At 43.3% G+C, this 23,815-nt stretch overlaps 1 protein-coding gene across 3 annotated transcripts in view; it reads right to left on the minus strand.

Moving 5' to 3' along the window:
- SLC43A2 (solute carrier family 43 member 2) overlaps positions 1-23,815 on the minus strand; it is a 95,845-nt gene that overhangs the window by 11,761 nt on the left and 60,269 nt on the right. For all 3 annotated transcript variants that reach the window (XM_056558682.1, XM_056558680.1, XM_056558681.1), the window contains 4 exons: positions 15,310-15,402; positions 10,219-10,352; positions 9,935-10,137; positions 5,865-6,011 (listed from right to left, as the gene is read on the minus strand). In XM_056558682.1, coding sequence (XP_056414657.1) covers positions 5,865-6,011; positions 9,935-10,137; positions 10,219-10,352; positions 15,310-15,402 — 577 coding nt within the window. The remainder of the gene's footprint in view (positions 1-5,864; positions 6,012-9,934; positions 10,138-10,218; positions 10,353-15,309; positions 15,403-23,815) is intronic.

Genomic DNA, 23,815 nt, shown 5'->3' on the forward strand with positions numbered 1-23,815 from the left:
GACTGGTCCTATGCTGACTTAGTAACTAGCACAGAGAAGGGGAAGTGAAAAATCTGAAATATGAAATTAGAAATGTGTTACTGCAAAAATCCGCTCACTTGAGAAGGCTTCAAATTGTGCCATTTTATTTGATCAATATTGCACTTGTGTCTATTTCAACATACACTGCTCAATAAAGGGAACACTAAGAAAACACATCCTAGATCTGAATGAATTAACTAATCGTATAAAATACTTTCGTCTTTACATAGTTGAATGTGCTGACAGTAAAATCACACAAAAATTATCAATGGAAATCAAACTTATCAACCCATGGAGGTCTGGATATGGAGTCACACTCAAAATCAAAGTGGAAAACAACACTACAGGCTGATCCAACTTTGATGTAATGTCCTTAAAACAAGTCAAAATGAGGCTCAGTAGTGTGTGCGTGTGTGTGTGGTGTCTCCACGTGCCCGTATGACCTCCCTACAACACCTGGGCATGCTCCTGATGAGGTGGTGGATGGTCTCCTGAGGGATGTCCTCCCAGACCTGGACTAAAGCATCCGCCAACTCCTGGATGGTCTATGGTGCAATGGGGCGAGACATGATGTCCCAGATGTGCGCAATCGGATTCAGGTTTGGGGAATGGGCAGCCCAGTCAATAGCATCAATGCCTTCCTCTTGCAGGAACTGCTGACATACTCCAGCCACATGAGGTTTAGCATTGTCTTCCATTAGGAGGAACCCAGGGCCAACCGCACCAAAATATGGTTTCAAAAGGGGTCTTGGTACCTAATGGCAATCAGGCTACCTCTGGCAAGCATATGGAGGGCTGTGCGGCCCCCTAAAGAAATGCCACCCCATACCATTACTGACCCATCGCCAAACCGATCATGCTGGAGGATGTTGCAGGCAGCAGAACGTTCTCCACGGCATCTCCAGACTCTGTCACGTCTGTCATATGTGCTAAGTGTAAACATCTGTGAAGAGCACAGGGCACAAGTGGCAAATTTGCCAATCTTGGTGTTCTCTGGCAAATGCCAAATGTCCTGCACGGTATTGGGCTGTAAGCACAACCCCCACCTGTGGATGTCGGGCCCTCATACCACCCTCATGGAGTCTGTTTCTGACCGTTTGAGTGGACACATGCAAATTTGTGGCCTGCTGGAGGTCATTTTGCAGGGCTCTGGCAGTGCTCCTCCTGCTCCTCCTTGCACAAAGGCGAAGGTAGTGGCCCTCATGCTACCACTAGAGTGAAAGCACCGCCAGCATTCAAAAGTGACCAAAACTTCAGCCAGGAAGCATTGGAACTGCAGAACCACTCCTTTATTCGGGGTGTCTTGCTAATTGCCTATAATTTCCACCTGTTGTCTGTTCCATTTGTACAACAGCTTGTGAAATTGATTGTCAATCAGTGTTGCTTCCTGAGTGGACAGTGTGATTTCACAGAAGTGTGATTGACTTGGAGTTACATTGTGTTGTTTAAGTGTTCCCTTTATTTTTTGGAGCAGTGTAGTTTTACCTTTTAGATCAATTTGTCTTGTGAGTAATATACTATATTTCTCATTGCTTTTATTGCTCCAACATATTTCACAGGTCTGCACAGATTGTCACATCTATTCCTAACCCTAGTGAGGCTCAAAATCTCAAACGCTCATTAATTAGGGTCAGTCTCATACAAAACCCATTAACCGGTCTATTCACACAATGGAATTTTAGCTTGAATATTCCAGTACAGCAGCATCCAAATGTTTTCCATAAGATTCTGTTGCACCGTGCACAGTGCAGAATTTCGTGAATTTTCTCTCTTTCAGCGGGGCCCGCTGAAAGAATGAAAATGTTAATTTATTCAGCTGAATTCCATGTGGACTGCATTGTCATTAATGGGGACTGCACATGTCCATGTGGTCATAGCACAGATTGATTTCAGTGGTGCCAGGTACACATGGAATCTTGAAATTCCATAGTGTAAATGGGTCCCAACATTATCACGTGCAGGTCCGCACAAACAGGCGAGACGATCACTGCCAGTGCTAAAAGGGGCCAGAGTTGTACCTGAGTCAACACAGAAGACCAACAATAACTCCTAAAACTTTATTTGACTGTGAATTGTGGCCCTGCTAAAATCATCAGCTTGTAGGGACATTCACATTAACAATAGGCAATGAGGTCAAGTGCAGGGATCTGGCAACAAAGACCCTGCCTGAAGGATGATGATCATTAGGATAGACATGACTATCCGACATACATGAAGGATTTATAAACTATCTATAATTCATAGGTGCTGTTAAAATTAGTTCTATGGAAATGGGCATTAAGCTCCCTTGAGGTCCCAACCCTTATGATACTGTATCTGGGGATAATGGACGTTATGTCATGACACCACTCAGATCCCTGTTTGGCACGTGCTGCAATCTCAGACAGTCACATGACTTAATGGCAAGTTATTAGGCTTCCTAATGCTGTAGTCATTATGGTCATAATAAACTAAACATGCCATTTGGGCATATGCCATTCTTTTCCTGTTACTAAGATTCACCAGGGCTACCATTGTTGGAAAAACAATTGTTCTACCAGTATTCTGAATCATTAGATTGTTTGTATTCAGCCATAGTTTTGCTCTTGTTGTTTTCCCTGTGTTTGTTTTATGCTCTTATTCCATGAAGTAATTTCCCTAGATGCAATCCAATGGGATGCATTCTCCTCACATGACCTTATGTATTACGTCTCTGCTTGCACATACACTGCAGGGCAATATTAGGAAACATGAGCTTCCTAGCTGCTGCGGATCCAAAAGACACAGTGTGTTCTGAACGGCAGCATCACAACAACTGGAAAAATACAGTGCCTGATAACTTGTATGCAAATGATGAAAACTTGTTTGCGCACAACTTGTACCTCTCTTTTTGAGCAGTGTCCTGTATAACTTGTACCTCTCTTTTTGAGCAGTGTTCTTTTAGAAATTGCACCTCTCTTTTTGAGAAGTGTCCTGATATAACTTGCACCTATCTTTTTGAGCGGTGTCCTCATATAACTTGCACCTCTCTTTTTGAGCGGTGTCCTGATATAACTTGCACCTCTCTTTTTGAGCAGTGTCCTGATATAACTTGCACCTATCTTTTTGAGCAGTGTTCTGTATAACTTGCACCTATCTTTTTGAGCAGTGTCCTGTATAATTTGTACCTGTCTTTTTGAGCAGTTTCCAAATACAACTTACACCTATCTTTTTGAGCAGTGTCCCGTATAACTTGTACCTCTCTTTTTGAGCAGTGTCCTGATATAACTTGCACCTCTCTTTTTGAGCAGTGTCCTGATATAACTTGCACCTCTCTTTTTGAGCAGTGTCCTGATATAACTTGCACCTCTCTTTTTGAGCAGTGTCCTGATATAACTTGCACCTCTCTTTTTGAGCAGTGTCCTGATATAACTTGCACCTATCTTTTTGAGCAGTGTCCTGATATAACTTGCACCTATCTTTTTGAGCAGTGTCCTGTATAACTCGCACCTATCTTTTTGAGCAGTGTCCTGATATAACTTGCACCTATCTTTTTGAGCAGTGTCCTGATATAACTTGCACCTCTCTTTTTGAGCAGTGTCCTGATATAACTTGCACCTCTCTTTTTGAGCAGTGTCCTGATATAACTTGCACCTCTCTTTTTGAGCAGTGTCCTGTATAACTTGCACCTATCTTTTTGAGCAGTGTCCTGATATAACTTGTTTGTATGCATGTCTGTAGCTGTTTATGTGCTCTGTATGTAGGAATGGATGTAAACAGGCAGCCATCCTCCTGATTAAACCCAGTCACACAGGCGATCAGCTGGCAGCCTCCGTGTGTACCCGCTTCCTCCTCTCACGTGCCCAGGTCGGAGCTGTGTGTGCATTTTTGCATGCCTGTGGGCCTGTCTCATAACATGACTTTCAGCTCATGGTTTCATCGTTCTTGATAGATCAGGTTCAGACTGGATTTCCCTCTCTGAACTTCTGCCACATAACATTTTGCAATCTGGAATGAGTAACTGAGGTAAACAGCACATTAATTCATCACTTGCTAAAAATAGTTTCCACACTGGGGGGCGCTGTAGAACCTCCGACACTTCCCTTTTTTACTCTTTCACATGAGATGCTGACAGATGAACAAAATACTGCTTGTAAAGGTCATGGATGCATTTTAGAAGGCCTCCTTCTTGGGGGTAGCTTCCAGATTACACATAGCCAATGCCAGACAGCAGCATTTTAGGGTCTATATTATGGATTGTAACACCAAAACACTGCACAGTTCTACCAGATGCAAAACCGTAAAGTGATCAGATCAACAGAACCAGATAGTATCCAAGTCTTGCAGCCCTAATACACAACGATATTACTACAGTCTGACACTAGTCTTAAAGGGGTTAACCAGTCTTTAAAAATGGGTGGCCTGTTCTCTGGGTAGGCCATAATACTACATTGGTAGGCATCTTACTCCCAGCACCCCAAATATCTTCCCACCTATCAGCCGAGAATTGAATTCAATGTACTGCTGCTCGTCCTTGCAATCTATGTACGACTATGAATTTTTATTGTTTTAAACCTCTCTAAATCACATAAAAGATGAATGCATATAAAACAGTGCTAGGTTCCCTATAGAGTTAAATGACAACCTGTGATCAATCCCGGCACAATGCAACAAATATTCTCAGGGCAGAATTTCTGTGCAGTATTCTGCAGAAGAATTCTGCACGGAAATTCCGCAGCAACAGAGTCCTATTGATTTCAATGGGATTCTGTTGCACAGCAGACGGTAGAATTTCCGCTCCAGATTTTTCTGGTTCCGGTATACGCATTGAACATGTTCAATGCTTCTGCGGAGTCCGCAGGGCAATGCATTGCTGTCTATAGGATGACGCATTTCCGAGCGGTCCTAGCGCAGGCATGTTCTGCTGGCGTTCCTCTGTCAGTGGAATGTCGCCACAGATTTTTTGTGCAGACGTTCCACCGTGTGAACATGCGAACATACCCTTACAAGGAAACATCAGACTAAATGTGAATTCGGAGAAGAAGAAAAAAGAACCAGAAAACAGCAGCCGCCACAGGCTGAGGAATGGAGGTAACCCTGACATCTATGGGTGTGTTCGTCTAATTCTTGTGCATTCCGTCATACATTTTCATGCAGTTATGTGTGCAATCTCATAGGTATTGGCCTAAAGCAGTTTTTCCCATCCACGGTGCCTCCAGTTGTTGCAAAACTACAACTCCCAGCATGCCCGGACAGCCAAAGGCTGTCCGGGCATGCTGGGAGTTGTAATTTTGCAACAGCTGGAGGCACATTGGTAGGGAAACACTGGCCTATAGGCTTGTAAATGAGGTGATCAATAGCCTTCTTTTTCTAACGTACATAGCGTCTATGGGGGACATTTATCAAAGCATTTAGTAGTTTTTTTTGCTTAAAATTGTCGCAAGAAAAGTCGCATGTGCTATTACTCTATATCTTGTGCGACTTTTTGATTGTGCAGTGCCCTAAGCAAAGAAAAAAGAAACTTGCTTACCAAAGCAAAAAGTGATTATTGACTTGCAGTGGTCCGAGATTTATCAAGTGCGAAAGTCGCAAAAAAGTTGCATCACATGAAAAAACCGACTAAATTTACTCCAGCTCAGACATGGAGCAGAAAAAAATAATAATTTGCTTGCGTGAAAGAAATTTATCAACAGGCTGAAACCAGTTGATAAATACGTCGCACATAAGCAAAAAAAATAGTAAGAAAAAAAGAACTAAAAAAAGGAATACATAAGCAAACATTGATAAACATCCCCCTATAACTTATACAATACAAAGGGATAAGTGCTTGAATAGTTACTATACAGTGTGTAGCTGACCCAAGACGACAGCAGCAAACTACTTACCAGTCTCTAAGTTTCCATCCACCAAGAATTCCAGGATGTTGTTCATGGCTCCCATGTAGAAGATGAGACGGAGCTGAGTAATACACATTGTAATAAGGCTAAGCAGTAATATGGGGCTGAAAACGCTCTTCATGAAAGAAGGAGTCGCTGAAGAAAAATAAAGACATAAGCACATTCAGTATTTCCAATTCCTAATGTTTTCTGTGTGTTTTTTAAAAATATTAATATAGATTTTAAAATACTAGAATAGAGCAATACTAGGACACTAGCTAACAGAGTGGAGACCTCACATCTATTTGGCTTAAAGGGGTACGCCGGTGGAAAACTTTTTTTTTTTAAATGAACTGGTGCCAGAAAGATAAACAGAATTGGTAACTACTTTTATTTAAAAATCTTAATCCTTTCAGTGCTTATTAGCAGCTGTATGCTACAGAGGAAATTCTTTTCTTTTTGAATTTCTTTTTTTTGTCTTGTCCACACTGCTCTCTGCTGACACCTCTGTCCGTGTCAGGAACTGTCCAGAGCAGCATAGGTTTGCTATGAGGATTTTCTCCTGCTCTGGACAGTTCCTCATACGGGCATCAGGTGTCAGCACTGTGGACAAGACAAAAAAAGAAATTTAAAAAGAAAAGAATTTCCTCTGTAGTATACAGCAGCTCATAAGTACTGGAAGGATAACGATTTTTTAATAGAAGTAATTTACAAATCTTCAGTATAGAAGAAACTAAATACTCCTGCACTCACCGCTAGGCTGTGGACTCTACGTTCCTCTGATGGAAATAACCGGGGATATTGGGCTGCAGATAGTTTTTTGTTGATACTTGCTTTTTTTGTACGCCCCAGCACCTCCGATATGGACTCATTTATATTTTGTCCGGACGACTACTGTATTGTTAGTACTCTCGCATCTCATACGATTGATCCTAACTACATGGGCAGTGCCATCGATCCCCTTCTCACCTATAATTTACAAATCTGTTTAACTTTCTGGCACCACCGGAGTATCCTTTAAGGTAAACATCCAACTTCATCATCCCATTGTTTTCCGTGGGGGGCCTGGCAGTGTCCATGCAAAAAGTCAATTTGGCTCCTTAGCTTGGTGCCGAACAGACCCTAAATGGCACAGATCTTGACAGTGATGTGAACTTTGCTTAAATGATACAGCTCCGAAAGGAAGCTTAGAAGCATACCTGTTTATTACCGACTTCAAGCTCCAATGGCAGTGTTTCCCAAGCGGGGTGCTTTAAGCTGCTGGAAAACTACAACTCCCAGCATGTATGGACAGCTAAAGGCAACAGCTGGAGCTACGATGGTTGGGAAACACTGTCAAATGCTTCCGTGGGTATTTTCAGCAGGATGAATAGTGCAGCATGCACCACTATTTATTTAGTGAAATCACAGGCCAACAAAACAGAACGGAATAGACTTCATTATACAGTAAGTCGATGGGGTCCTTTGGCTGCCATCAGGGTCCATCATTTACTGTGTCCAGTGCTGCTGTTATGGTTTCATTGTGACCAGAGCCTAAGCTCCCTATAGTGATGGTTGTAGGTAGTCAGAGTTGTACCATTCAACCCTATGGGAATTTTAAGCTTTAGATTAAAAAAAACTGAGCACTTAGAACTTTCCTCCCTAAACAATTGGGTATGTATATATGAGACACACTTACTGCACTTCGAGTGATTACTGTATTTGTAGATCCTATTTTAGTTTTGAGCCTTGCAGTGCTATTCTGCTATACATTACCATATGCTCAATGAATGCCTATTACTACATGAAAAAATATCAATAAAAATACGGAGTGCTGACTAATATAAAGATATTTTGAGAAGTCTATCAGCACAGAAATTTAAATCTACTACATTGCAAAGACATGGTATTTGAGGGTGCACATTAAAGGGGTATTCCAACTTTATACATCTTTTCCCCTATCCAGAGGATAGGGAATAAGATGTATGATCACAGCCTTCACGCCCCCTCCCATACACATGAAAGGAGGGGGCGTGACATCCCTAGGGGGCGCGGCCGTGACATCAAGTCCCGGTTTCGGAGGCAGTGCCCGGAACAGAATGCCGGGTAACTGCCCCGAGGACGCGGGGGTCTCCAGTGGTAGAACCCCTGTGATCATACATCTTATCCCCTATCCTTTGGATAGGGCATAAGATGTATAAAGCCAAAATACCCCTTTAGCTGTAGGTTTGATCCAGAGACATTTTAGGTACATGAGCAATTTCTTCTTACAATGGGCGCCTCATAATGCACTGATCAGACTGCCCTGTGGTCAGCTTGACTTGGTGGATCCAATCTGAGCCACAATGCAAACTCCCACAGGTTGACATTTATACTCAGTACAAGAAGAAAAGATCGGCCCTATTATAATAAAACATGGTGGTTTTTACGTGGTACAGCAGGAGATTGTAGGCTGTAGAGGCCAATGAGCTTCTGAATAAACCAAAAATATATTTTGCAAAGCAAATGCAATATTGACAGAAATGATGTGATAAGAATCTTGCGCTTGTAGAAAGATCAGAATTAATTCCATCTTCATACTCTGAACATAAAACTCCAGGACAGGAAATTATTGATCTAATTTAACAGGAAGCTGATGTTATTGCAAGCAGAAAAGCAAATGTCTAACCACAGGTTATAAATGCAGAAGGGATGTCTGGGGAAGCAGTATAACCCTTATAGCTTTCATCATTTGCACAGAAACTCAGATGTGTTATTTTTTTTTGGAATATGTACATTGCACCATTTTTTGCACAATCTTTCTGTAATGCTTGATTTCTAGTTTGGCTGGGATAACTGGACAGACTACATATATTTAGAATGATAAATATAAACTAAACTGTTAGGCTATGTTCATACGGTAGAATGTCCATGCGGAATTCCGCTGGAATATTCCACATGGAATATTCGCTGCAGCAGAGTCCGATTGATATCAATGGGATTCTGCTTCAATGTGCACACGGGGTCTTCGATTCAACATCTGCAGAAAGAATAGACTTGTCTATCCTTTCTGCAGATTCTGCTTGGAAATGCATTGCTGTCTATGAAACGGAACATTTCCAAGCTAGCGCACGCTGGATTATTCGAATGTGCGTAATGTTCTATCGTGTTAGCTTAACCTAAAGTATATTCCTTCTCATTTGCTGTAATTCAAAATAAGCTTTCATTCAGATGTTTAGATGGTGCTGGAATAACTGGTGGTGTGTCAGACTAAGATATATACCGTATTTTTCGTATAAGACGCACTTTTTCTTCCCCAAAACTGGGGGGGAAAAGTTGGTGCGTCTTATATGGCGAATACACACCTATCGGGTCAGTCCCTGTGGCCATCAACGGCCGGGACCCGCGGCTAATACAGGACATCACCGATCGCGGTGATGCCCTGTATTAACCCTTCAAACACGGCGATCAAAGCTGACCGCCATGTCTGAAGCCAAAGTGACACTAACCTGGCTTCTCAGTCGGGCTGTTCGGGACCGCCGCGGTGAAATCGCGGCGTCCCGAACAGCTTATAGGACACCGAGAGGGACCTTACCTGCCTCCTCAGTGTCTGCTCCGTGCCAGGATCCCCTGCATGGCGGCGCTCTCCTTCGACGTCATCAAGCCGTCGCGCACGCCATCCCGTCATCCAATAGGAGCGGCGTGCGTAGTGACATGATAACGGCGACGTGATGACGGCGATGGAGAGCGTGGATCCCGGGGAAGAAGAAGTCCGGAGTGTTGGGGACACCCCGGGGACGCGGCAACAGCGATGGAGCGACATCCAGGGCAGCGGTGACAAGCGGTGACGGGTCCGGAGCGGCGGGGACACGTGAGTACTACCTCCTATACCAGTGGTCTTCAACCTGCGGACCTCCAGATGTTGCAAAACTACAACTCCCAGCATGCCCGGACAGCCAAAGGCTGTTCGGGCATGCTGGGAGTTGTAGTTTTGCAACATCTGGAGGTCCGCAGGTTGAAGATCACTGTTGGGTGCAGAATCTTTTTTTCTAGATTTTGCACCTTTAAAATTGGTTGCGTCTTATATGCCAGTGCATCCTATAGGGCGAAAAATACGGTACCTGCATTGTCAGCTTGACATTTGACCTCCAGGTCTACTGTAGACAGGCACAGTTTATTCCCTTCCTGTAATGCTGACAGCTCTTTGGGATTTTTCATGGAGCCTCCTACACTCAGTCGTCGGCCCACAGTAGTCACTTGTTTGTAGAACTGCTTTCCTGTGATCTTGTGGTCAAATCCCAACCAGCTGAACTTTATCTTCACACTGTAAATATGAGAAAAAATGAGGATGATGCAGACTAGTACCATGATGGCAGTAACCTGGTAGTGCTTGTGATGCCCTTACGTGTAGTCCATGTCCTCGGGTCCAGGGAAGGGCTCTAGTGGCCAGTTGAAGAAACAGTTGAAGAAGACAAGTCCAGCGCAAGCAGCCCAAACAATGAGGATAGTGATAAAACTCACACCAAGGTCATAAATAACCTGCACATTAAGAAAGATATTTGATTAGTTCTGGAGCAAATGTGTATAGAAGTATGAATTATTTTTATATTTCCATGACAGAATGTTCTTAGAGGATTGTTCATTCTTTGCCAGGTTGGTCATGTATGACTGTAACGGGCAACATGGACTAAAATGTGTATGGCTGTGATGGCAAAACAATTGTTCAATGGTTGTTCAATCTACCGTATTTTTCGCCGTATAAGACGCACTTTTTCTTCCCCAAAACTGGGGGGGAAAAGTTGCTGTGTCTTATACAGCAAATACACATTAAAACCTGTCCTATCGCGCCGGTCCCTGCGGCCATCAACGGCCGGGAACCGCGGCTAATACAGGACATCACTGATCGCGGTGATGCCCTGTATTAACCCTTCAGATACGGCGATCAAAGCTGACTGCCGCGTCTGAAGCGAAAGTGACACTAACCCGGCTGCTCAGTTGGGCTGTTCGGGACCGCCACGTTGAAATCGCGGCATCCCGAACAGCTTGCAGGACACCGGGAGGGACCTTACTTGCCTCCTTGGTGTCTGCTCTGTGCCGGGATCCCCTGCATGGCCGGAGTCATCATCACGTCGTCGCGCACGCCTTCCCGTCATCCAATAGGAGCAGCCTGCGTAGCGTCGTGATGGCGGCGATGGAGAGCGAGGATACCCGGCAGCAGAGACGTTCCGGATTGACAGGGACACCCCGGGGACGCGGTGACAGCGATGGAGGGTGACATCCAGGGCAGCGGTGACGGGTCCGGAGCGGCGGGGACACGTGAGTATTACCTCCCATACCAGTGGTCTTCAACCTGCGGACCTCCAGATGTTACAAAACTACAACTCCTGGCATGACCTCCAGATGTTGCAAAACTACAACTCCCAGCAAGCCCGGACAGCCAACGGCTGTCCGGGCTTGCTGGGAGTTGTAGTTTTGCAACATCTGGAGGTCCGCAGGTTGAAGGTTCAGAATCTTTTTTTTTCTAGATTTTCACCCTTTAAAATTGGGTGCGTCTTATATGCCGGAGCGTCTTATATGGCGAAAAATACGGTACTTACCTCTAATGTGTATGGCTACATTAAGTCCTGTCCACAGAAATAAATAAGCAGACACCCATGTTGTATGTGTGAATGCTCCCTTATTTCTGAGGACATGATTTAACCGGAGACAACCCTGTTTTGACACTCCACGATATGCCCGCCCGCCTCATAAATAGTCATAGAGTCTTCACATATGGGAGCAGAGAGGACCGAGGGAGGGAAGCTTAAGACACCAGCTCCCGCCTCCATTGTATAAAGAGGGTTCATTAACATATTAGCAACGGAGGCTAATATAGCATGTATCTCCAGAACCCGGTCCATGGATCTAGGTGAGTAATACATCATTTTGATTGGGTGACCGTGTGCATCGGTATATTGCAGGTGAACCAAGTGTTTGATTCCCTTTAAGCTTAAAGTGCATTGAAGTACATTGGTACATGGTGCGCTAACAAACACTGACTAGCCAGGGTCTCCACAACTGTCCCTAGGTAACGTAACTAGACAAAAACATCTTCAGAGTAAACACAGATTAGCTGCTATTTGCTAACAAACAATACAAAGAAACTAACCCAACAGGCCACTGAAAAAAACCCTTAGGCTAAGTTTAGAGTTGGTTTTTATGTGACCCAAAAAAACGACAGAAAAAAACGCCACAGCATTTTCCTGTGTTTGGCATTTTTTTCTTGCATTTTTTTTCTGGCTTTTTTGCCTTTGAGTGGAAATTGCATTTTTGGCCCTTTTGACGTTTTTTTTTTTAATTTGTGGGGTACCAAAAGCAAAAAAAAAAAGGTTGCAGTAGTGATGGAAAAAAAATGTATTTAATGAAATTTATATTTTTTATAACGACATTTTAATAAATTTTTAAACAGGGATCAATTTATGTGGGCGGGCAGGGCACAAAAAATGTAGCCGACAATAATGAAAATGTAGTGTGTGTGTTTTTCACTTTTTTAAAATATTTTTTAGGTAGTACTACTACTCCCAGCATGGAACAGACTGTTCCATGATGGGAGTAGTAGTACCTGTACTAACAGACAGATCGCCCCGGGTGTCACTCCTGACACCCGATGCGATCGTCCATAATATAGCAGAGATGCGGAGCAGCTCTATACAGCGCTCGCATCTCTGCACTATACTTTGGACCGGCTAATAATGTGAATAGAACATCATTCATTCATATTTCCACCCAGAGTGGTGATTGGCCGGATGGTGGCAGTCAATCACCGCTCTCAGCGGGAAATATGAATGAATGAGTGGCCGTCCGGAATACAAAGCAGAGATGCAAGTGCAGGAGTAAGCTGCTCCGCATTTCAGGGATGAAGGATGATCGCAGCGGGTGTCAGGAGTGATACCCGCTGTGATCTTTCCTTAACTGCAGGTACTACCACTCCCAACATGGAGCACACTCTGCTCAATGCTGGGAGCTGTAGTACCTGCATTAATAGACAGATTGCAGTGAGTGTCACTCCTGACACCCGCTGTGATCCTCCTGTATAATGTATAGATGCGGGCGGCCGCTCTTCTATGGTCCCCTGCACTGACGTGTATTTACACTTATTCATATTTCCCGCAGAGAGCTGTGATTGGCTGGAACCATTTGGCCAATCACAGCTCTCTGTGGGAAATATGAATAGGTGTATATATACGTCAGCGCAGGGGACCATAGAAGAACGTCCGGCCGCATCTATATATTATACATGAGGATCACAACGGGTGTCAGAAGTGACACGGGCGATCTGTCAATTAGTAAATGTACTACTACTCCCATCATAGAACCGTGTGTTCCATGCTGGGAGTAGTAGTACTACCTAAAAAATTTAAAAAAATAAAAATAGGGAAAAACACACACACACTACATTTTTATTATTGTCAGCTACATTTTTAGTGCCCGGCCAGCCCACATAAATTGATCCCTGTTTAAAAATTAATAAAAATTTCATTATAAAAAAAATATAAATTTCGTTGAATACAATTTTTTCCATCACTACTGTATCTTTTTTAAATATTTTTCTTAATGGTACCCTACGAAATTTTATTAAAAAAAGGTATCTCCATCACTTTTTTAGATTGCAAAGTCCCAAAAGGAATAAAAACCGCCCGCCAAAGTTAAAACCCACATGTCGTTTTTCTTGGCGTTTTTTTACTCCCATAGACTTCTATGGGAGAAAAATGCCACGATTTCTGGGGAAAAAAACGCCATAGGCTCAACATGCTGCGACTTTGCAAAACTGCCAAGGAGCTAAAAAAGAGTTAAAAAATGCCAAAAGCAAAAAAAAAAATGCCAAACTGAAAAATGTAAAGTGGAAAAAGAATGTTGCGATATCTCATTGATTTACAGCTAAAATCTGGCCGCATGGGGCCGTTTTGGCGTTTTTTTGGGAAAAACACACACAAAAAAACAAGTGGAAACTTAGCTTTAGGTCTTAGTGACAGATAACTTACTACTAGACGCAATAACAACAGTAAGGAACAAGCCTCTTTATGGCCTGGACACAAACCAGCTTTTTTTTCGTTCTAGTGCAGTGGGACAGAAATGCTACTGCAAATACACTTCTGGTAATATTTATGCCAAAAACTGTATTATATGACTTGCCCTGTAATTTATTATGTGTTTTAAATCCTTTTTAGACATGTTTGTGTCACGAGCGCATGGCTTAGCAGGTACCAGGGTACACTGTGCTAAAGCAGTGCTGTGTCCCTTCCATTGTCAGTATCAATAGGGGTCCCAGAGGTCGGACCCCCACCATTTGCCATTGCTTAAATTGCTCTTTAAAAGGAATCTGTTATCAGCATCACCCCAACACTAAACTATTGGTTAGTGCAGGTGATGCTGATGACAGAGTCCCTTTAATTATCTATAAAACAGAGTTATGTGTAAATGAGTCCAAATTTCAACAGGATTAAATATAACCGAATGTTTTTGATTTTAGTAGGACTTTTTTAAAATACAGAAACCTGGGGCCCCTTTTCTGATAAGTCACTTATCAGAAAAGGGGCCTCAGGCTTCTGTATTTTAAAGACGTCCTTCTAACATCAAAAACATTCAATTTAAGTGATGGCAAATGGTGGGGGTCTGACCTCTGGGACCTCTACTGATACTGAGAATGGAAGGGACACAGCACTACTTTAGCACAGTGTACTCTTTTAAACCTTCTCTGCACAGATGACATAATAGGCATTCAGATGTGTTGAAATCTTCAGCTGAATCCTTACCTACACATACCAAATGCTCCAATACATTTTGGGGCTAGTTGGGGGTCTGACCTCTGGCATAATGCTGCATTTCCTTTAGCTGTTTCTCTCTAGGACATCAATGCTCTGATTGGCGCTGACTCCCTGGTGGCTTGGAGTGCCATTGTGCAGAGAAAACTTAGAAGGAGAAGCAACACTAAAACATAACTTTATTTTTGGGATCAGTAGGGTTCTCAGAGGTCAGACAAAGCCCCCCCCCCCCCCCCCACTGATCTAATATTGATGGCATATAGTAGAGATATGCTATCAGGGCAGCAACATATTCTGGTATGGGTTCTAGGGATTGCTTCTTAAGTGGAATACAGTGTCATATGGTGGCACACAGAATGCCTACCAACCCAAAATATAGGCCTATGGGGATTTCATGTGCATACATAGCTGCATCAAACCAGTTGTACTTGTGTCATTTTTTCACCCGTGCTTACAATGCAGTGGTGAAGGCGCGCCATGCCTTACTACTTAGTCCGTGATTATACCCCAAGGGTCATCTTGTTACTAAGCTCTACAATTGTTTGTTCTACGAGAGTCTGTTGTGAGCTGAAATTGAGACTGGTCTGGTGGATTTAATGTATACCTTTCCTAAAAGTGTATTCCACGGTCATCAAATAAATAAGGTTACGACTTCAGAAACCACAAATAGTTGTAAGCAGATGACAACGCCTTACCTTGATGAATGGAAAGGTAACTGCGGAGGAAGCGTAAGAGCCAATCATCAGTGCAATAAAAGTGGAGCGCAGGTCACCGAACATATTAGGCAGCTGTAAAAAAGGAAGGGAGATGGTTAAAGAGCCCATCTTAGGGAATGAGCGCCTTCATAAACTCACAGGACAGCAGAGCACAATGGCTTCACAAAGTCATATCAAAGAAATATTACATTTTATCAACCCAGAAAACAAGACTTGAGCCAAAACGGAAATTAAAAGATATTATCTGCCTCTATTTGACAGACGAATGATTATACTGTACGGTCTTTATGACAGAAGTTTATCGTGTGGGTATTGTTCTGGGGTATACGGCACAGCATGCTCCCTTAATGTTATTATAATACACACCGCAGCTATTTCCTGCCAGTGCAACAAGACTTTTTTCCTAAAGTTTTAGTCTTTCTTGCTTGAGGGAGTGCCTTGCCACCACAAATATTTATGGTATATCTATAGATCATGCCATAAGGCTGCGTTCACATGGTGCTGTTTTCTTTGTTTCTGATGCATTTTTCCCGCAATTTTGGAGCAATTTTACAGTGACTGCAGAAAAACACATGAAAAAGCTGAAAATGCACTGTGTGAACACAACCTAAATGTCTACTGAATGGAAATCCTACATAGGAGGCCTTCACCCAGACTGAGTTTAGTGGTCACATGTTCCCTCTTTCTATCTTACTACGCTCAACTAAACAGTTTGTGAGAGTTTCTCTGGATTGCACCTTCTTCATTTGTTTTCCGTGGAATGTCCTTACTTGAAGTGACGTGGGGCTGCACACATTATGGAAGCAATCGGTAATGCAACCTGCTGAGGTTATGTGCAGCACCGCAGTGATCCTTCATAACCTCCACACATACAATAGTTAATAAGTAACAATGCATCATGTTTCTTACACGTACTCTACGATACTGAATTGACTAGACTGGATATTCAGGGAACTGGTGTTTGCTCTGCTGTGTATACCCACATGAGCCTCTGTGGCCCAAACACCTGAATGTTTACGGTGTCTCTCGGGGACATTCTGGGTGAGGCTAAGGATCAGCTCAGGAGAGTTTGTAATCTGCTCTTCCCATACCTAATCCTCAGATATATTTCTATCTCACCTAGTTTATTTAAAGCTCTAGAGGAATTCCTTCCTTGTCAGATGACAGATGTGAGTTGCTCACTAACCTAACAAACTGCACCTGGTCTACTCAAAATACAGATCAAAACAAGAGCTTGCGGAAGAACAGTATTTGCAGGCGGGTAAAGTAAAAGTACAGAGAAGTGTTTACAACTTCAAGAAGACACCTGCTATATACAGATCATTGTATTCTCATATAGGCCAATGGCACACAGTTGTTTACCAATATACAGCATCAACAAAATACTGTTCGAGGGCTGGGTCACATGGGGCGCATCCCCAGCATATTTAACGCTGCGGATGCACTGACGGCAGTCACCGAGGGACTGCAGAGTAAGCTCCCAGCTGGGGCCTGCTAGCTTTGTGTATTCGCTTGTAGTTGCGGATTTCCCACTGTAGAAATCCGCTGCTGCGAGCGGACACACAGAGCTACCCGGTCACAGCAAAGAGTTCGCTCTGCAGTCTGTGACTGCCGTTGATGCATCCGCGGCATGAAACACGATGTGGATGAGCCCTGTATAACCTTGCCCAAAGGGTACATTCACACCTGCGTATCTTGCTGCAGATTTGCTCCTGATTTTGCTACTCAGTGGAAAATCTGCAGCAAAATATGCACATGTTAATGTATCCTAAAGAGGTTTCATATCTGATCTATAGGGGTACAACTACTAGCTGATCATCTGTTTGAAGGGGCCTTGGAACTTGTAGTCCTTCATTTGTTACCAGACACAGCTCCAACTGTATCTAGTAATGCAGCTTGTCTTATTGAAGCCGCCGCTTTAGTCAGTTGATAAGTAGGGACATCGTGAATCAATCTCCTATTGATTGGCTATCGATCACCGATTCTAAGCAATGGCCCTCATTATAAATGTCTGGAAATCCATTTACCAAAAACTCATTTTTGGCAAATGCCATAGTGAAGCTATTGTGAAGCCAATACCTGGTACACTGACAGTGAGGTTACTATGGTGTTGGACTATGACTGGTGGAGATTTCCCCTTAGTTCAGCAGTGTAGACCAGGGCTTCTTAATCTTTTTTTCAACTGGGCCATAATCTGCCAGAACATGGAGGTGCCTGTGCATCATCCGGTTGTAGTCCATGGCAAGAACAAATTACCTAGAATAATCTTTTGACTCCTGAACCCATAAAAACAATAAAATAAGCACAAAAATAGTCAGTTCAACCAGAGATTGATAGAACCAAAGATAGTGGCCTCTGAAGCAAAAAAAATCAGTCCTCCCTCCATAGTTGCGCCCCACCAACAACTGGGGGACGCATCAATGATAAAGCCCACCTAACAGTTTGAGAATAGAGCAGAAAAGTTGTGAAGAAGAATTGATAGCATCCTAAAGCCTAAATGTGGCTGTATATATATGAAGAGCATACATATTACAAATCCTATGGTTTCTATAGGACCTTTGGACAACTTAGCCTCAGCTAAGGTTGGCGCTATCCATCTTTTCTATGGGAAATGTGAAACAATGCAACCATCTCAACACAAGTGGCCTGCCTCCTCAATATTCAAGTGGCCTGCCCCTGTAATGAATATGCAAATGTCAGCGGCATTCACCCCTAGCAGGTTCTCATGTCCTAGTGACCTGAGAGTTAATACATTTGTATATTCATTACGGGGGCGGGCTGGGCAGTGAATATTGAGGAGGCAGAGGAGCTTGGTGAACCGTCTCCCCGTCTCCATTGCGCACAGCATCGCTATAGAAAGGACTATAGTAACGGCCAGAACTCTTCATCAAGTACTTCATCAATAAATGTGAGTAACCCCTGTTTTTAAAACTGTTTATCCATACTATACCCTGGTATGTGAGTGAACAAGCTGTCAGTTTCTCTTTAATCCTACCACAGTATGTGATATTGTAGTATGTGATATTGTTTTTAAATTGATAGTGGATCCTGCATGTCACCCAGTCAGTGACCATTTCCTCAGCAGAAGTGAGTAGAATGAGCGCGTTAGGGTCCCATCCAAAGTGAGGCCACCTCCGCGTGGTAAATTGGGGACACGTTTTGATCAAAAAGTGCTCTAATAGTCTCCATTTTTTGACCAACAGTGCTTCTGCAATCTTATTTTTTGTATACTAACTATAAGTTCTACATTTTTATTGTAACTCTTCCTTGCAGTGAATTTGACCCACCAATAACCTTCTGTTTTGAAATGAGGATGGCATGAACCAGCAATAGGAATGAAAGGCAGAAATATATGTAAATTGCCGGTCCAGAAAATTATAACATATAACATTCAATTTCCAACCATAAAGCATTTTTCTTTCTTCTAAAATCTTTTAAGGAAAATATAGAATGGTATGCCAGCAGGGTATATACTTTGGAAGTGAAAATGTAAGTGTTTTACAGTCTGTTCTCTAATAAGCTCCTCGCACAAGATCGTATGATGCCAGCTCAATCGACACCTAGGCCACACTGAAGACGTAGGGGAATGCTGCTGACAAAGCTGGATTGTGTACTGTACGCCAGTCATTGATATGCTATCTAAGGAAGTTCAATTCAGACAGTTTTCGTTGTGCTCACAGTTAGAGGAAAGGACTACCAGTCTTTCTTGTTCTTTCTTCTTTCTAAAAACAGCCTGAAGTCATTGGCCTTGTCCAGTGTTATTCGTTCCTTTGCCTTTGACAGGGAGACACTTATCAGCTCACCCTGACCTGTCTCTGGTAACAAAACCCTCTCTAAATGGGCACATTCCCTGAGTCATTCCTAAATCTCTCAGCTTTGCCTTTGTAATAATAAACAAGCACATTCTGTCTGACCTCCTAAAACTGAGAACATCAAGTACGTCCCTCCTCCCCCACCACGAAAAGGCAGTTTAACAGTACCAGCTCCCCACACAATGATCCATACAAGTTGGATCACATTCAGCTCACAACAATGATCATGGCCTTCACAATACAGCCTGGGACAAAGACGTTGCTTATGTAAGAGAGAGGTTGCGGTCATTGCCACATAAGAGGATACCTGCTCTTGTCTTTTTACCTGTTCTTCATATTAAAGATCTGAAAGGGTTGCCTATTTTCTTGGCTCCTGATGTTGAAGAACTTGTTCTAAATATCTTGTTCAGTTTTGTGTCACCAGTCTCTGACAGAAGTTACTTTAAGCCTTCCGTGTGGTTATTAGGACACTAAGCTGGTAAAATGGGGTTACGTCATACGTCATTACACATATATTGGAATTACAGTAGATGCCTTTGTGCTGCTGCTTGCTACAGTGCTTCCTTAGCTGATAGCAGCTTATCACTGGGGCTCCTAATGGGACCCCTCAAGGTCAGCTAGCTATCTTGCACAAGTTATGTCTAAATGTTACTGTTCATGCTGCCAGGCCTGACAAGGCTTAAAAATACACAGATAATGTTGTAAGGTTGAAGTCCGTCAACTTAGCAGCAATCACTTAGGCTAGGTTCACATCTGTGTAAAAGGCTCTATTCAGGGCCTCCCTTGCAGAATCCACTCAAATAACCTACAAAAAACGTGACAGCCACCAGCCAGAAACCCAATGAACCCCAATAAAAGTCAATGGGTCCATTGGGCTCCGCTGGTGTCTGTCATGGCCGGCGCCTCAAGCGCAGATGCTCCCTTGACATAGAATGTACATAGACACATACACTGTACATTACAGATCCCGAGTTTAAGCCCCCATATGCATTAGAGAAAAGTGGCAACATTATCAGTCATCTCTCGATGTTGGGAAAGAAAGGATCAGGCAAGCTGAATTTCAATACCCAATCCTTTTCTTCTCCTAAGGTTTTTGGCTGTAGCTTAAAGGGGTACTCTGGTGGAAATAAAAAATTCTAAATCAACTGGTGCCAGAAGCGAAACAGATTTGTAAATTACTTCTATTTAATCCTTCCAGTACTTATCAGCTGCTGTGTGACCCACAGGAAGTTCTTTTCTTTTTGAATTTTCTTTCTTGTCTGACCACAGTGCTCTCTACTGACACCTCTGTCCATTTTAGGAACTGTCTGGAGCAGGAGCAAATCCCCATAGCAAACCTCTCCTGCTCTCAACAGTTCCTGACATGGACAGAGGTGTCAGTAGAGAGCACTGTATTCAGACTGGACAGAAATTCAAAAATAAAAGAACTTCCTCTGTAGTATACAGCAGCTGATAGGTACTGGAAGGATTAAGATATTTAAATAAAAGTAATTTAAAAATCTGTTTAACTTTCTGGCACCAGTTGATTAAAAAAAAAAATTTTCCACCCTCAACTGCTGTCAGCTGAACACTTGTTCAGCCAGCAGCTATTTCTCCTGCAAGCTTAGCTTGACTGAACATGCATGTATTTTCCATGGGAAATGGGGCATAAGTTGCTGCTAGACCCTTCTGGTGGCAGCTAATCTCCAGGAAGAACTAAAGACTTGGTGTTAAAATTCAAAATGCCCAATCCTTCTTTCCACCAACTTCATCTGTTGGGGAGAATCAGGAGACCCCTATACACATATAATAGTCAACAAGTCCTAATATGATCGTAAGATTAAGGCGACTTCTCTGTGTACAGTGGTCCCTCAACATATGATGGTAATTCGTTCCAAACGACCCATCGTTTGTGGAATCCATCGTATGTTGAGGGATTCGTGTAATGTAAAAAGTGCATTTAATACTCACCTGTCCCCGCAGCTCCGGACTGCATCCTCACCGCTCCCGATGCTGTCCCAGGGGCTCCCGATGCTGTCCCGCTGCTCCAGCGACTTCTTCGGGATCCTCTGGCTTCTTCCGCATCTTCTCCGGTGTCCGGGCCTCGCTTTCTGGTGACGTTATTACGCACGGCGTGCGTAGTGACATAATAACGACGCCGGAAAGCCAGGCCCGGACCCTGGAGAAGATGCAGAAGACACCGGAGGATTGCGAAGTGGACCCGGAGCAGCGGGGATAGGTAAGTGAACCTGTCCGGGATGCTTAAACTGCTATCCGACAGCAGCTTAAGCATTTTGCGCTGTCAGATAGCAGTTAATGCGATGGCCCCGACATATAAAAGCATCGTATGCCGATGCTAACATCGACATGCGATGGTCTCTGAGAGGCCATCGTATGTCGATTTGATCATATGTCGGGGCCATCGCATGTCGGGGGGGTTACTGTATTTGGATCTTAACTCCCATCTCTCCATCAAAGATCCAGGCACACTCGGTGGAGCGTAGCTGTATATGGAGGGCGGAAAAGCTATAGGGATAAAAGAGCATTTGGCTGGCAGCTATTGAAGGTGTGTAGAACCAAGTCATGACTATTGGATCACTAGATGTTTAGGTTTACAATGTTCTTCTATATTACGTGTATCTTCCCATGTCTTTCTAGTTACTATGCCCACAATGGAATACAACCAGTCAGTTACAGTCCCGTTAAAGCAGCTGCTTCAGCATATATCCGGCTTCTAATCGAATTCTATGACTAACATATGACTTGCAGTGGGTTTCCTGTGCAGTGCTATAATGTACGAATACAATGTTAATAAAGGACACTGATGTTTGAGAAGTTTCTAGTAGAATGGAAAAAAGCCAAGAATAAGACAAAGCTTTTCAGTGCTGTCCGTCTAAAGATTAAAGACCTAGAGGAGCTCCATGTATCGACAGACGTCAGTACCATGGGAGGGACACTATCTTCTTTTTAAACTGAAATCATCAATGTACGCTGGTGCGATCGTGCAAGAAGAGACAAGGTTTAAAGCGGAGATATGGTGGAAGATGTTTCTGTGTCTAGATAATAACGTGTAAGGCAAATAAAGGTCCTATTGTTATGTCGAGTATTACTAGACAAGTTTTGTATCTATGGTCTGGATCACAATATCTTTGTCTACTGGGCAGAGGCAGAGGTAAAAAAAACGAAGGGGCACTCTCTAGTACATAGTAGGAGAAATGAAGGGGCCCAACTCACAACCCTGTCTTGGGTTTCGTCGTGGTCCGCCGGGTGATTGCAGCAGAGCAAAACAAAAACCCTCTGCGGGGAGAAGGATAAGTGGGATCTATGCAGTGTGCGGCTCATTTTCCCCTCTTCCGTATCTCCAAGGGTACGGAAATGTGGATGCGAAGTAGACAGGAAAAAACAGGGGATTTTGGGTGGAGCGCTTCTGCTTGTAAATAACAGGACTCGGCAGCCGCGGTTGCACAGGACAAAAGGATTTGTTGAATAGAAAATTATAGGACAACGTGTTTCGGCGCTAACAAGTGCCTTCCTCAGGTCCACAGAGATCAAATGAGTGCATCCTGTAGGTGTTTGCTGTGCATTAGCGGCATGCACTATTTCTCCCGTTCCTACCGTCTGTCACAAAATAACGTCCGTTATTAATAACGGACTATAACGGATTAAAACCGATAATGTAAAAATCCCATAGACTATAATGAGATTTTCTAACGGACGTTTAATGGCCGATTTGCAGGGTTTTCATGACGGAACATCAGACGGATCTTTAAAACGGATGAATTTTATAGTGTGAAAGCAGCCTTAGGGTGGGTTCACACTACGTTTTGTCCCATACGGGAGCGCATACGGCAGGGGGGAGCTAAAAGCTCGCGCTCCCGTATGCGCTCCCGTATGTCATTCATTTCAATGAGCCGACCGGAGTGAAACGTTCGGTCCGGTCGGCTCATTTTTGCGCCGTATGCGCTTTTACAACCGGACCTAAAACAGTGGTTGACCACAGTTTTAGGTCCGGTTGTAAAAGCGCATACGGCGCAAAAATGAGCCGACCGGACCGAACGTTTCACTCCGGTCGGCTCATTGAAATGAATGACATACGGGAGCGCATACGGTAACATACGGGAGCGCGAGCTTTTAGCTCCCCCCTGCCGTATGCGCTCCCGTATGGGACAAAACGTAGTGTGAACCCAGCCTTAGATACAAGGAAACAAACAAGGAATGACATAGATTTCCTTTTCTAATTTACAATTGTTGAGGGAGATTTATTAAAACTGTGCAGGGGAAAAGCTGAACAGTTGCCCATAACATCCAATCAGATCACTTCTTTTATTTTATAGAGGCTTTTTTTTATTTTTTATTAAGAATTTATCTTTTTGGTTGCTATGGGAAACTGGTTAACTCTTCCTCTGCACACATCTGTTACCCATAAAGTTGTCATCTGGGCACAATGTTGAACCTACTTACAGCATTACCATGGTGCTGTTAGACTATGATAAAATGACAATTGTCTGCTTTGTCCTATGGTAGGGTTATTGGGGTTGTCTCATGAAGATTGATCAGGAGCATTTCTTTAGGCCAGTGGTCTCATACTGTTGCCCTCCAGATGTTGCAAAACTTCAACTCCCAGCATGCTGGGAGTTGAAGTTTTGCAACATCTGGAGGGCCACAGTTTAAGACCACTGCTTCAAGCTGTGTTC

This window comes from Hyla sarda, chromosome 2 (assembly GCF_029499605.1).
Source record: "Hyla sarda isolate aHylSar1 chromosome 2, aHylSar1.hap1, whole genome shotgun sequence".
Taxonomy (NCBI): domain Eukaryota; kingdom Metazoa; phylum Chordata; class Amphibia; order Anura; family Hylidae; genus Hyla; species Hyla sarda.